This window comes from Cnephaeus nilssonii (genome assembly GCF_951640355.1).
Source record: "Cnephaeus nilssonii genome assembly, chromosome: 10".
Taxonomy (NCBI): domain Eukaryota; kingdom Metazoa; phylum Chordata; class Mammalia; order Chiroptera; family Vespertilionidae; genus Cnephaeus; species Cnephaeus nilssonii.
In genome coordinates, this window is record NC_137081.1 from 76,063,285 (window position 1) to 76,078,133 (window position 14,849).

General features: G+C 39.4%; 1 protein-coding gene across 6 annotated transcripts in view; it reads right to left on the bottom strand.

Annotated features, from left to right (window-relative positions):
• R3HDM1 (R3H domain containing 1) overlaps positions 1–14,849 on the bottom strand; it is a 126,999-nt gene that overhangs the window by 61,318 nt on the left and 50,832 nt on the right. For 5 of the 6 annotated variants that reach the window (XM_079781900.1, XM_079781899.1, XM_079781897.1 and 2 more), the window contains 2 exons: positions 9,347–9,655; positions 5,549–5,672 (listed from right to left, as the gene is read on the bottom strand). In XM_079781900.1, the coding sequence (XP_079638026.1) occupies positions 5,549–5,672; positions 9,347–9,655 (433 nt within the window). Of the gene's footprint in view, positions 1–5,548; positions 5,673–9,346; positions 9,656–12,271; positions 12,374–14,849 lie in introns of all 6 variants that reach the window. The other variant, XM_079781902.1, reaches the window with a different exon arrangement.

Below are 14,849 nucleotides of genomic sequence, written 5' to 3' on the forward strand. Positions count from 1 at the left end.
TACCTCTGTGCCTGAAGTAAACATAAATACAAACACCAAAAAAAAAAAAAAATTTAATAAAAACAGCCAGAGATTACAGCTCAGAGCTATTTAAATGACAGTCCTATGGAAGAGTCTATACAACTCAAGAAAATCTATGGGTACTTACCAGATACATTTGGCTCCAGATTTCAGTGGCGGCAGGTTAATGGAGAAGGGAAAAGGGAAATAGGTGGATTGGTAGGTATTATACAATGTCTGAATCTGTGCTGGTCATACAATACTAAGAAATGCTCACAGAATCAATGGAAAAACAATAGCCAAGGCTACCAAACGTAATAATATAAATACAAAATTTCTATTCCTATTACTCCCATCAAAAGTTGTCAGTAAAAAAAATGACTTTGTGCCCAGAGTCCCTACTTGCCATAGCCAAGTCTTTATTATTAGCACCCCTCCCCTGCTTACCCAGTAGGACCCTTTCTTCCTTGCATGCCTCTTACATTCTAGTTAATTTAAATTTGCATCTTGTAATACTGCCAATATTCTGTGCATCTTAAAGACTGTTTATCCCAAAATGTTCCTTCTACACAAAGCATGTCAAACTCAAAGGCTAACAAGGGCTAAATAAATAAACAAGGCATGTGGCCTGTGGGCCCCGAGTTTGACATGCTTGTTCTACACAGTGCAGTGTAGTGCATCAGGACCCTACTATAGTCTGCAGGTAATAAAACTTAATCAGTTTGGAACCACATGGTTCTGAGTTATGTGAAAAGCTGAGACTGAAGATATAATGCATTTATATTCTTTGAATTTATCAACTGGCTGCAAAACTAAAATGATATTTAGTTTTACAGAGTCATTTTGCTTCCCATATGCATACAATATCACAGTTCAGAAAAAACACACAAATGGAATTATATCCCTGGTCAGAGCCCAAGTAGCTTCAAATGATTTTAGGTATCTTATTTTATGGCATGCTTTAATGCATAATAATCCTAAGAAGTTATAAAGCAATAGGAAAAGAGACATATTTTACTTTTGCTAATGAGTTTGGCATACTTAAAAAATTAAACTTAAAAAATTTTTTTTTATTGATTTCAGAGAGAAAGTAAGAGGGAAAGAGAGATAGAAACATCAATGATGAGAGAGAATCGTTAATTGGCTCCCTCCTGAACCAGGGATTGAGCCCACAACCCAGGAAGTACCCTGACTGGGAATAAAACTGTGACCTCCTGGTTCAGACATCGACACTCAATCACTGAGCCACACCGGCTGGGCAAGACATTAAACTTTTAAGAAAAGCTCCAAACAAAATGAATCTGCCACTCAAATCTGCTTTGGAAAAGAAATTTAAGCAATAGCTTTCACAAATTTTTAAAAGGTAAATTACATTAAGCCAAGGTTGTCATTTAAATTCAAGTCCCTATTGCTGAGTATGATGCATGATTAACTGGTATTACAATTACAGGAAAATATAAGCAAATGTTAATACCTTAATACAGCAATAAAAAAAAAAAAAAGAAGAAAAATATAAAAAAGCAGTGGAAACCTGAGTAAAAAGAAGCCAGGAAGCAGCTGAAAAAGAGACCGGTTCACTGTGAGAAATGTAAACCTCTCAGACAGTGCTACGGCCCCGAATCCAACAGCTCAGGAACAAGGCCAATTATTGCAAAATATTAAACATATATGGTGAAGCTGCAAACTTTTCAAAAGAGTCATAAGAATGAAAGCAGCTAGAAAGAAAACAGCCAGGGCCTCACAAACCTAAAATCTCTGCTATAATCACTACTTGCAGAAAAAGGTTTCTTTATAAGTAGAAAGCAAGCTTCGTAAATGTAGTATACTTTATAGTCTCCAAGCTGTAAATTTTATGATAAAGAGTTAGGATAACAAATCCTTATTCTAACTGGCAAGTAACCAGATCTTTTGAAACTGTTGCTTATATGACTCAGTTCTTCATAGTAAGTCACTTGCAAACCAAGTCTTCGATATTCCTACCTTTCTGAACTAGAAAAGACTCATAAGATAGACACACAGAATCATGGAATTTTAGGGTACACAGAGGCTTCAATAGAAAACATAGTAAAACTCCCTTACTTGGAAAATGAGTAAATTGAAACCAAGAGGCTTTAGGTGATACACCTAAAAGGAGTTAAAAATAAATAAGGGCTGCCAGGATTGACTATTTTGTTTTCTTTCATGTCATATACTACATTGTCCAAAAGCCTTATGTAGCCAGAATTTCTTCTGCTTCTGTTGATTAAGGTTGACTACCTTGTTTTGAATGACCAGAGTAGTTCCACATTCATAACAAAAGATTTGTTTATTCATTTGTAATGTCAGTACTAATTTCAATTCAGTTCCCATAACAGACTGGTGGTTTACTGACAAGGAGACCAATAACTGCTGTGGTCCTCTGGCACACACATGGATAAAAGACCAAAGCATTTCATCGTTTCTCTTTGTCTCCAAAAGGGAAAATAGAGAAAATCCTATAATTCATTGCCCATACCCTACCTTGTCTAAGAATAGTTGATTCAACTGGGTTTGTTAATTTATGGCAAAAATTTCTTTAAAGTTATATACAAACATTTAAAAATTATTTATTTGTGCCTCAGTGAAGAAAAATTGTTCCAAATCTATCAATGCTTTCATTATTTGGTTGAATAATTAATTCACCCTTTCAGGCAATAAAAGAAAACAAAATGCTTAACTAAATGTTTGAAGAAAAAAATGTTAAGATGTGAGTTTTTAATTTTAATCAGTTCGGGATGACAGAATGTAGGGAACTATAAGGAAAAAAATAAGAAAAAGAAAGTCTGATGCTTACATATAAAAATGTAAATTATTGAGACAAAAATTGTTATAAATCTGTGAAAAAAATCAGAAACAAAAAATTGCCTGTCCATTTCCCAATGCATTTTACTTTTCTATTAGGACACCTACAAACATAAATGCATATTTTCTATAAGTTTTGACATAAAAAATAAGCATTAGCTAACTAAAAAAGTCTTTAGATTATAACTTTTAAAAATATTAAAATCCTACAAATTCTATAAAAAGGTTCAATACAATTACTAACACAATACTTGGCACTGACACTACCAAACTTTTCTTTCAAGGGAAATTTCTATTGTACTTATTGGCATAACAAAATTTCTTTCCCTTTCAGATAAGGATTTTTTGAGAATTTACTTCTCTTTTCTTCTTCGAAATAAATGAGATTCAACTAACTTAAGCTGTAAATTAAGAGGATACTACATAAAATAACTGGAAGGACCAACTCTAGTTATAAAGTGTTATATTATGACCAAACACAATGTCAAAAACTATTCAGACATACACTGAGTGGCCAGATTATTATGATCTCTGAATGCATAATAATCTGGCCACTCAGTGTGTATATATATATATAATATATTAGAGGCCCGGTGCATGAATTTGTGCATAGATGGAGTCCGGCCAGCCTGGCCAGGGGGAGGGGACATGGGCGGTTGGCTGGCCAGCCTGCCTGTTGGTCGAACTCCTGGTGGAGGGGACAATTTGCATATTAGCCTTTTATTATATAGGATATACACTGAGTGGCCAGATTATTATGCATTCAGAGATCATAATAATCTGGCCACTCAGTGTATTCTCTCTGTGCCTATATTATCCAGATGCAATCTAATTTACTTACTGTTTTCTTCCTTCTCACTATAACTAGCATTAGAAAAACCCCCCACAAATTAAAATATGACTGATGATAAACACATGCTATCTGTCATACACATATTTGGCCTTCAATTAGGAATGTCATTTGCAGTTGTTTTCCATTAAGTGGGAATATTTTTTGCAGGGATGCATTTGTATAAGCTCACTGGTTCCATCTGTGACTAAAAGTTTTAATTTTGTAGGCAATTTGACAAAAATTTAATCATGAAAAAGAAGAAAACTAATTAGCTCACACAAATGCAGAACAAAGGATCTTTGATTGCCTCATTAATAGGGTTACTAACAAACTATTTATTAGTCACACACAAGGTGCTTGAATAGAGGATGTGAAGGTAAATTCCTTTTTGTATTATCCTGGCATCAGCTATAATCAGTATTATAATTTTCAGAGAGAAAAAAAATTAAGACCAAAACAACATGAAAAGTCAGTCACTGAGTTTCTAGAAAAACTTGGAAACTAGTTTCTGTAAGAACAAAACAATAATGTATTAAAGCTAATGAGCAGTTTCACAACCAATGTTTCTATGTATAAAGAACAATTTTTGATGCCTTTAAAAATGATAGCATATATTAGTTTACATTATAAGTGGACTATATTATTAACCTTCAGGAACTAATGAGTCATATTGGATACAGAGGGCAAATTCGAAGTTGGCTAAAAGGACCAATACTTGTACGCAACATCCTTTAGAAGAGTATCTGTCACACACACAGTTCAGGGACAGTAACACACAAAAAGGAAGAACTACATACGAAGTATAAGACAACTCCTAGAAGCAACAGATTAAGGACTGGAACTTCTGTAGGGATAATAAGTATGAGGCCTGTCTTGTAAAGGAAGTTGGTAAGTCAAAATGATCATTGAAGAATGCACAAGTGATGAGAAGCAAAAACACTTCTCTTCAGATTGTATAGCGCAGGAGTCTTCCTTCAGAAACTGCAGTTCCCCTTAAGAGCTCTGAATAATATCAAGAGCAAAAAACTGCCTAAGGGGAGGTGAGGGATTATGTGGCCTCAGTGAGTCACACTGAAATAATCTGAGAACCTCCAATGAGCCAAGCAGCCAAAAAGGCTCCAAAGAAACCAATAAAAATTCTACTTCAATACCTAGAGTGATGAAAAGCGGAAAAAAACAAAACAAAATAAAAACCCTTATTCAACATCCAGGACAGAAGTATACATCTAGGTGGGAAGTGTGTAGAGAAATGAGTTCAGTAAAATAAGATAGTTATATATATTGAGATCAATTGTTTTCATTGAATGCTTAAAAAAAAAATCTTTTGAGTTTTTATATATATTTGATATGCCTAGTATTAGATTGCATTTGATTTTAAAATACCTTTCACTATACAACCAGCAAACTGAAAAACAAAACACAAACACAGATATTTAAGACTATCATTTGTTTTAGAAGCATTCCTACTGACACTGAGACATAAAAATTTTTCACTAGGCTAAAGTTCTCAATCAAATTTAGGTTCAGGAGACATTTAAACTTGCCTTGCCTCTTTATTGTTGTTACCATCGGTGGGTTACCAGACTGCAAAGAAGGCTTCAACTATAATGGCAGTGAGCACCAGGAAGCTGTTCACCATACTGCTCGGCCTGGTACAACCTGCTCATCATGGCTCCCTACCCTTTAGCATAAAAACCTAACCATGTGGTATTTGCTACAGGTGCTAAGATTTGCCCACTCTTTTACATCACAGGTTTGAATATTCAGATGTATGTACATATCTGAGACCCTTGATAGACTGAGTGTGGCAGTATCTTAATAGTAAGACTGAAATAAAGCAGGATGAAAAAAAGGAGTACCTGAGCACTAAGAATTAATGACAGAAATACTACTCACCTGTCTGCTGTGCAGTCTGTAGCAGTGGTTGGTTTAGATGTGAATTGAAATGGACAGAAGGGACTGGGCGATACTGAGGTTGACTGGAGTGATAGTGGCCTGGAGCACAATAACAGGCTGGCATCTAGGATAAGTATTGAGAAAAAAACACAAAACAATTTTACTTGCAATAAAATCTTTTTCTGCAATGCGCATCAGAGTATAATTAAGTAATAATTCCTTTCAACACCAATCATCTGAAAACTGTTTTTCTTAGCTTTAACTGAAAAAATTTTTTAAAATTTCAAACATACAATATAAATACTTCCACCAATCAGATTTAGTAGATATTAATTTTTTTTTGGTCATTTTTGTTTCAGATTCTCCTCTCTTTTACAAAACCAAACACTACTGATATAGTTGAAGGATCACTCAAATATTGTCTGGCTGCACATTCCACAAAAGCCCATTATCCTATAGATACCAATACAATTTTACTTGTCAACTAGAGGCTTGGTGCATGAAATTCATGCACGGGGTGGTGGGGGGTGGGGTGGGGTCCCTCAGCCAGCCTGGCCTGCAACCTCTTGCAATCCAGGACCCCTTGGCCGATCCTGCAGGGAACCCTGAGGGATTGGGCCTAAACCGGCAATTGGACATCCCTCTTACAATCCAGAACAGCTGGCTCCTAACCACTTACCTGCCTGCCGGACTGATCGCCCCTAACTGCCCCTGCCTTGGCCCCCGCCACCGTGGCTGTGTCCGGAAGGAGGACTAGACGACCAGAAGATGTCCGGTCGACCTGGTCTAATTAGCATATTAGCCTTTTATTAGTATAGATTAGAGGCCCGGTGCACAAAATTCATGCACGGGGGTGTGTGTTCCTCAGCCCAGCCTGCACCCTCCCTAATCTAGGACCCAGGTAGGATAGGACCTAAACGGGCAGTCGGACATCCCTCTCACAATCCAGGACTGCTGGCTCCCAACTGCTCGCCTGCCTGCCTTCCTGATTGCCCCTAACCGCTTCTGCCTGCCAGCCTGATCAACCCCTAACCACTCCCCTGCCAGCCTGTTTGCCCCTAACTGCCCTTCCCATCAGGCCCGGTCATCCCCAACTTCCCTCCTCTGGCGGCCTGGTCACCCCTAACTGCCCTCCCCTGCAGGCCTGATCGCCCACAACTGCCCTCCCTTGCAGGCCTGGCCCCACCCAACTGCCCTTCCCTGCAGGCCCGGTTGCCCCCAACTTCCCTCCTTTGCCAGCCTGGTCACCCCTAACTGCCCTCCCCTGCAGGCTTGATCACCCCCAACTGCCCTCCCTTGCAGGCCTGGTCCCTCCCAACTGCCCTCCACTGCTGGCCTGATCACCCACAACTGCCCTCCCTTGCAGGCCTGGTCCCTCCCAAATGCCCTCCCCTGCTGGCCTAATCACCCACAACTGCCCTCCCTTGCAGGCCTGGTTCCTCCCAACTGCCCTCCCCTGCTGGCCATCTTGTGGCGGCCATCTTGTGTCCACATGGGGGCAGCCATCTTGTGTGTTGGAATGATGGTCAATTTGCATATTACGCCTTTATTAGATAGGATAGAGGCCTGGTGCACGGGTGGGGGCCAGCTGGTTTGCCCTGAAGGGTGTCCCGGATCAGGGTGGGGGTTCCCTTGGGGCGTGGGGTGGCCTGAGCGAGGGGCCTGTGGTGGTTTGCAGGCCGGCCACGCCCCCTAGCAACCCAAGCAGAGGCCCTGGTATCTGGGATTTATTTTCCTTCTACAATTGAAACTTTGTAGCCTGGAGCGGAGCCAAGCCTGCTGTTCCCTCCGGGGTGGCAGCCATTTCTGTGGCAGTTAATTCACCTTCTACAATTGAAACTTTGTAGCCTTAAGCGGGTGGGCCCGGCCAGGGTGTGCGGAAAGCTTTGTGGCCAGCCTGGCCAGGGGGAGGGGACATGGGCGGTTGGCCGGCCAGCCTGCCTGTTGGTCGAACTCCTGGTGGAGGGGACAATTTGCATATTAGCCTTTTATTATATAGGATATACACTGAGTGGCCAGATTATTATGCATTCAGAGATCATAATAATCTGGCCACTCAGTGTGTATATATATAATATATTAGAGGCCCGGTGCATGAATTTGTGCATAGATGGAGTCTGGCCAGTTAAGAAAATATAGGTAATACTTATATAATGAAAACTACAAAATATTGTTGAGAACAATTAAGGAAGATCTTCGTAAATGGTGAGAGATAACATGTTCCTGTACTGGAAAATTCAATAGTGTTAAGATGTTAACTCTCCCCAAACTGATCTATTCTTAAAATGCATTTTATTTTTATTTACTAGAGGCCCAGTGCATGAAATTCATGCACTGGTAGGGTCCCTAGCAGTTGCTGGCTGCTGGCTGGGTACTCCCTCCCTTCCCCCAGTCGCCTGACGCTGCCGCCAGCTGGGGCCTCCCTCCCTTCCCCCGGCCGCCTGCCGCGACCACTCTCCCTTCCCCTGGCCGGCCCTGCCCCCTGGTTGAACTCCCAGACAAACTCCTGGTCGAGGGAACAATTTGCATACTACGCTTTTATTATATAGGACTTTAGTTCAAAATATATTTTTATTATTGATTTCAGAAAGGAAGGAATAGGGAGAAAGAGATAGAAATATCAATGATGAGAGAATCACTACTGATTGGCTGCCTTCTCCATGCCCCACACTGGGGATCTGGTCCGCAACCCAGGCATGTGCCCTGACTGGGAACTGAACTGTGACCTCCTGGTTCATGGGTCAATGCTAAACCACTGAGACATGCCAGCTGGGCAAAATGCATTTTACTTATTTATAAAAATGCTTTTATATATATATATATATATATATATATATATATATATACACATATATACACATATGTATATATTTTTTATTGAATTCAGAGAGGAAGAAAGAGAAAGATAGAGATAGAAATAACAATGATGATGAGAGAGAATCATTGATCAGCTCTCCCCGCTACATGATCCCTACCGGGGATTGAGCTTGCAACCTGGGCATGTGCCCTTGACCAGAAATGAACTTATGACCCTTCAATCCACAGGCCGATGCTCTATCCAATGAGCCAAACCCACTAGGGCTGCATTTTATTTTTATAGTGCATTTACTTTAATGTGTTTCATTTAAGCAAATTATAAAAAACAAACCTGAGTCAGAAGGAAAACTCCAAAATCACATAATTTACTCAACTGTTATGTTGTTGTCTAGCATGCACTTGAAAATCACCAGAGAAAAGAAAACGATGACAAGTTTTGCTTACACATCCTTATAAATGCTTTTTAAAAAAATTTTTTTTATCCATTTCAGAGAGGAAGGGAGAGGGAGAGAAATAGAAACATCAAGGATGAAAATCATTGATCGGCTGCCTCTTGCATACCCCCTACTGGGGATCCAGCCCACAACCCAGGCCTGTGCCCTGACCCAGAATTGAGCCGTGGCCTCGACGCTCAACCATTGAGCCACACCAGCTGGGCTTGCACAAATTCTTTCCCTGTCAAATTACAAATAAACACTCTAATGTAGTCCTAGCCAGTTTTGCCTGAGGACTGAAGGGTCTCAGGTCAAGGGCACATACCTGGGTTGCAGGCTCGATTCCTAGCCTTAGTTGAGTGCGGGCACCAACTGATGTTTCTCTCTCATTCTGTCCCTCCCCCTCCCTTTCACTCTCTCTAAAAATCAATGGAAAAATATCCTCAGGTGAGGATTAACAAAAAACAAATTAACAAAAAGACTCTAATGTTAAAAGTGATCTTAAATGAAAAGCCTCCACAGAGGGGGAGGTGAAAAAGCGACCTACCTGTGGTGAGGGCTGCTGAATATATCCCTGCTGCTGGAGCACAGGCTGGCTGACAGGGTGACCAGAAGCAGAATAGCCAGCAGTAGGGACTGGCTGCCCAGGTGGCAGAGGGGGAGGGGGAGGGGGAGGAGGAGGAGGAGGTGGTGGTGGCAGTAGTGGTGGTGGAGGAGCCGCTGTCATGATATAACCAGACTGCTGTGGGGACTGAAGAACAACAGTGGACTGGAACATGGTAGCATGAGGGTCAGAACCATCTGTAGATGGCTGGCGGGCAAGACTCATGTGGCTAAACTGAGACCCAAGGTTGTCCTGATAAAAAAGGAAAAAGTCAAATCAGTATGCCTTCCATATACAGACCAAACTTATCAAAGAAAACTACTTCCTGTATTTTAAGATGAGTTACAATAGTGTATATTATGGAAATCATATATCTTTATCAGACATGACTTAATAAAAGAACAGCTTCTAGAAAATTAAACTCTAAGGCAGGAAAGAGGAATATTACAATGCTGTCACTACAAATTGCTTATAAAATACATGTAATGGAAATGCATAGCATGCAGAAGAGTAGGGTATAACAACATTTCACAAACAATAAAAAAACACTTATTTAAATAAATATTAAAAGCACATTAGCATAGAAACCCACACCTAAAACCTATATGCTGATGTTGACCAATGTCATCCCAATAAATTTAATAAAAAAAAATTTTAAAAAGCACATTAGGATGTGAAAGTGAAACTGAAAGGACTTCAAACTCCAGGTAACTAGTAAGGCACAGTACTAATTATTCTTCACTTTCAATCATCGCCCCTCTTCCTAGAAGGCAAGATTCACTAAAAGCATCTTTGTGTCTCCTATCATACCTAACAAATATACTAGCAGAAATTAAATAGAAAATCTATCCACTTTGTCCTTTTTCTAATTTCTCAAAAATAATTTAGCCCTAATTCTATTCCCTAATCTGTTTCAGTCTGTTCCTTAAGTCACATGTCAGACAAATGAAATCCAAACAATCGTTTCTTACTGCTTTTGCTACTTGGTGAGCAGGCAATGGTGCCCAGCCAAGATAGGGTTGTGATTTATGTTACCCGACAAATGTTTATCTGGCTCAACAATATAAATACCAGTTTTGACTAGATAATATCGTACTGAAATAAAAACAACAGGGTTAAAATGGCATTTCTCTGCTCCCAAGGAGCCGCAGATTGGCAACAATATATATCACACCTCCACATTTTACTAAGAGGAAAACTGAAAAAAAGTTGGGCAATGAAGCTGTCAGATCCAAATTACATGTCTGTAATTTCTATAGTCTGCTGTGTGTTTTTTCCCCAAAGTAAATTAAGACTATAGCGAAGATAAGGGATGAAAATGGGAACCCGATTTAATGATTGAAAATACATGGTTTTACTCCTCCCAAATAGCTGCTCTGTTCTCCTAACTCAGTGCATAGTTTCAAAAGGGAAAAATATATCTAAATACACTAGTTGTAATTACCAATATTTTAAAAAGAGATACCATAACTGCACACCACCATTAGAGTCATCTTGGCAAAAAGTCAATTTTGTTATTCCAATGATCTGCCATTTTTCAAAACATTTTGAGGCTTTTATGTTATTCCTTTTAATGTTGTCAATCTTTAAAATGCTGGCAAAATTTCACTTTTTCAGCCTGGAAGTGATTTTTGAAAATCATTAAGAGCCAAAGCTGGTAAATAAGGTTGCCTCCAGCTCAAAACAAAACTACCCCAAATAAAACAAAACATTTGTAAAAAGTGTAGAGTGATTTTAAGATATAGCTAGTAATTTAACTTGGAAAGCATTTTCAAAATGTGATGGGGAAAGAATGTTATTAGGGAGATTCGTTTTAAGGGAAGGAAACTGATATTTACTGAATATTTCATGTTAGGCACTATGCAAGAAGTACTGTATATCACTGTTTCACATGATTACTAACTACAGGTCACACAGAAAACATACAGCAGTGGTGCAACTGAGCCCTACGTGCGGTGTAACTTTGAGACATACTTGGGATTAAAGGAGGTACCATTACTTTATAGTCACAGATTACATATCTAGAGATCTTTGTTAGAAATTTACTTAGGAGGATGTCTCTCGTAGTTTTAAGTTCAATTCACCCTAGTAACTGGCATTAAGTATACGGGGCCTATGGCTTTGGGGAAAGACTAGAAAGCCTATCTCCAGATGAAAGCTGCCATCACAGGATTGCATTGAGCTGCACTGACCTCAATGAGAAAAGCAGTGAAAACATGTTAGGACTAGAATTGTCTACATGAAAATGATCTCATTATGAAAGAAAGGAAAAGATTAGAGATTATACAAACACTGTGATAAGCCAACATAACAAATCTATATAATAAAAGCTTAAGTGACCATTACAACGGGATGACCAGAAAGACTGGTCACTATGATGCGTACTGACCACCAGGGGACAGACGTTCAACGCAGGAGCTGCCCCTTGATGGTCAGTGTGCTCCCACAAGGGGAGCACTGCTCAGCCAGAAGCCGGGCTCATGGCTGGCAAATGCAGCTGCCAAAGTGGGAAGCCTCTCCTGACTCAGCGACAGCAGGCGCAGCGGGCCTGGGATGAGTGCGAGCGGTGGGGTGCCTGGCACTGATTCAGGGTTTTTCCTGGCTGCCTGCCGCACTACTACATCCCTTGAGGGGTCCCGGACTGCGAGAGGGCACAAGCAGGGCTGAGGGACACCCTCTCTCCCACTCCCAGTGAATGAATTTTGTGCACCAGGCCTCTAGTATTTTATGAAAGAAAATTAACTTATTTCTAATACAGGATAGAAACACTTTTCAGTATATATGTATCCCTGACTTTAACCACATTCACGAGCCTTCATCACACATCCATCCACAAAAACAATGCAGGAGTGAATAGAGAAATAGTACCACGGAGTATTGCTGGGTGGGTGAGATTGGCAGGAGCGGGGATGGGAAATGAGCTGTAGAGTACGGAATAGGCTGTGAAGAGGACTGCAGAAGACAAACAGGCTAAGGAATAACAGGTTGGCAAACAACGTTAATGTCAGAATAAAATATTAGAAGAACTGCAGAAAATGGAGTCATTTTTTTGGCAATAGCTTAAACTAGATTTATAAAGTCATCTTCAACACAACAATGTAGGAAACAACAAAAACAATGCAAAATGAGGAAACTACATAGTAAAAATTGAGAATATACCTATGCTTAAATTTAATACACAATTAGAAAGATAACTTTGTCATAAAAAGATTAGATTCACTGAAACAGGTACTTTAAATCCTATTATCTAACCAATACCCGTGGTTTAGGTCAGTCAAAACAAAACCACTTTTCCTTCCTTCCTGATTTGATGAAGGGGCTGCTCTACTTAGTTATATAACACTAAATAATAAAATAAAAACTTCACTTATTTTGTTATCAGACAGTAATAACTTACATAACATCTATGCCAGTTACCGCCTTTATTTGATATGGCACAATGAGGTACTCTTTTGGGACCGAAGTGCATAAATTTTAAAGAAAAATGTACTAGAGGTATCATTAAGAACAACAGCCTAAAGAAACAACACACACATACATACAGCAACATGCAGACACACAAACACATCTCTTTTATATATGGAAGATAAACATATTTTTCTTATAACTAAAAATTTTTATTAAAATCTGAGAAACTTGCCCTGGCTGGAGTGGCTCAGTGGTAGAGGGTTGGCCTGCACACCAAAGGGTCTCGGGTTCGATTCCTGGTCAAGGGCATGTACCTGGGTGGCAGGTTTGTTCTCCAGACCTGGTGCTTGAGGGAGGCAACCAATCGATCTTTCTCTCTCTTCCCCACAACCCCTCTCTCTAAAAATCAATGGAAAAAATATCCTCGGGTGAGGATTAACAAAACAAACAAACAAACAAACAAGCTGAGAAAACTAGTTCTTGCAATTTTTTTCACTAATGGTACACGCCTGCATTTCAGGGGGAAAAAGTTTCCCAAAGGCACTCAATAAACAGGTGTTTTGAAAAATAAAAAAAAATTTTAATCATTCCTAAATTTTATGGAATATAGCTGGCCATCTATAAGCTAACATTGACATCTGATTTAGAGTTCCAATCTTATATTTACATAGTTTATTACAAAGGGGGTAATATACATATTGGCTTAAAAATTATTATAATCATAATCCATTTTATATGTGGGCAATCAGGCTAAGGTGAGTTAAGTGACCTGTACACAGTCATGTTAGCAAGCAATGGAGGAACCCAGGCAATTTTACCTAATAAAAAGTCTTACTTTTGGTCAAAATGTATATATATGAATCTCCCTCTGGAATATTTCCAAAGAGAATACTTTAAAATTGTAAAATAAACCAACAGTATTAGGGGATAATCTAAAAAGGAAGAAATTCTTATGACAATTAAGATGTAAAAACGAGTTGCATTTTTACAATATCAACGCAAGAGTTTCTAAAAATATGAAAGGCTTATATTAGCTTAGAACCTTACAAGAAAATCTAGAATTAAAGTAAAAGTACTAAAAAAGGTAAAAGCTGAAAGATCTTTGAAGTACCTACTGTTTCTTCACTAACTTCTCAACTAGAAATGAGCAAGCTTCCTCATGGATGACAGCACCTATCACACTAAATGAGGTGTAGTAGCTTTAGAAGTTCCAGGGTATTGAATGTGTTGTTAAGGTAGACAATCATTAAGATATAACTTTCTTCCAGACAACTTGACCTACTATGTAGGTGTCAGATGAAGACAAGCTTTAGCCTGCTCTGTGATAAATGAAAGAGCACTATGAGCACCAAGGGTATGTATTAATGTCTACCAGAGTGTCAAGTGGTAATGAGAAAAATGTGGGTTAAGGAAACTGGCCGATCAAAGTAAAAAAAATATTTTTAATGTTTTTATTAATTTTTTTTTTTTTTTTTAGAGAAAGGAAGGGACAGGGATAGAGAGAAACAGGTTGCCCTCTAAGGGAATAGAGCCCGCAACCCGGGCATGTGCCCTGACCAGTTATTGAACCAGTGACCTCTTGGTTCCTGGGTTGACCCCCAACCACTGAACCACACCGGCTGGGCATTTCCCCCCCTAAATATATTTTTATTGATTTCATAGAGGAAGGGAAAGAGAGAGAGAGATAGAAACATTAATGCTGAGAGAGAATCATTGATTGGCTGCCTCCTGCACGTTCCCCAATGGGGATCGGGTTTACAACCCAGGCATGTGCCCTGACCTGATGGGAATCAAACTGTGACCTCCTGGTTCCTAGGTCAATGCTCAACTGAGCCACGCCGGATGGGCTAAAGTAAGATTTTGATACCACTTAGAAAAAAAAAAGCCTTAGCACCTCCTTTTCCTATTTAAAATGTAACTGGCTGCAAAACAACACCCACTTAAAGTGATTGGTTGCAAGAAATGTAGCCCATCTGCAGGCTTTGGAAATCACCGCATTCTTTTGTGTGGTTATTTGAAATTCCGTTGATGAATATCT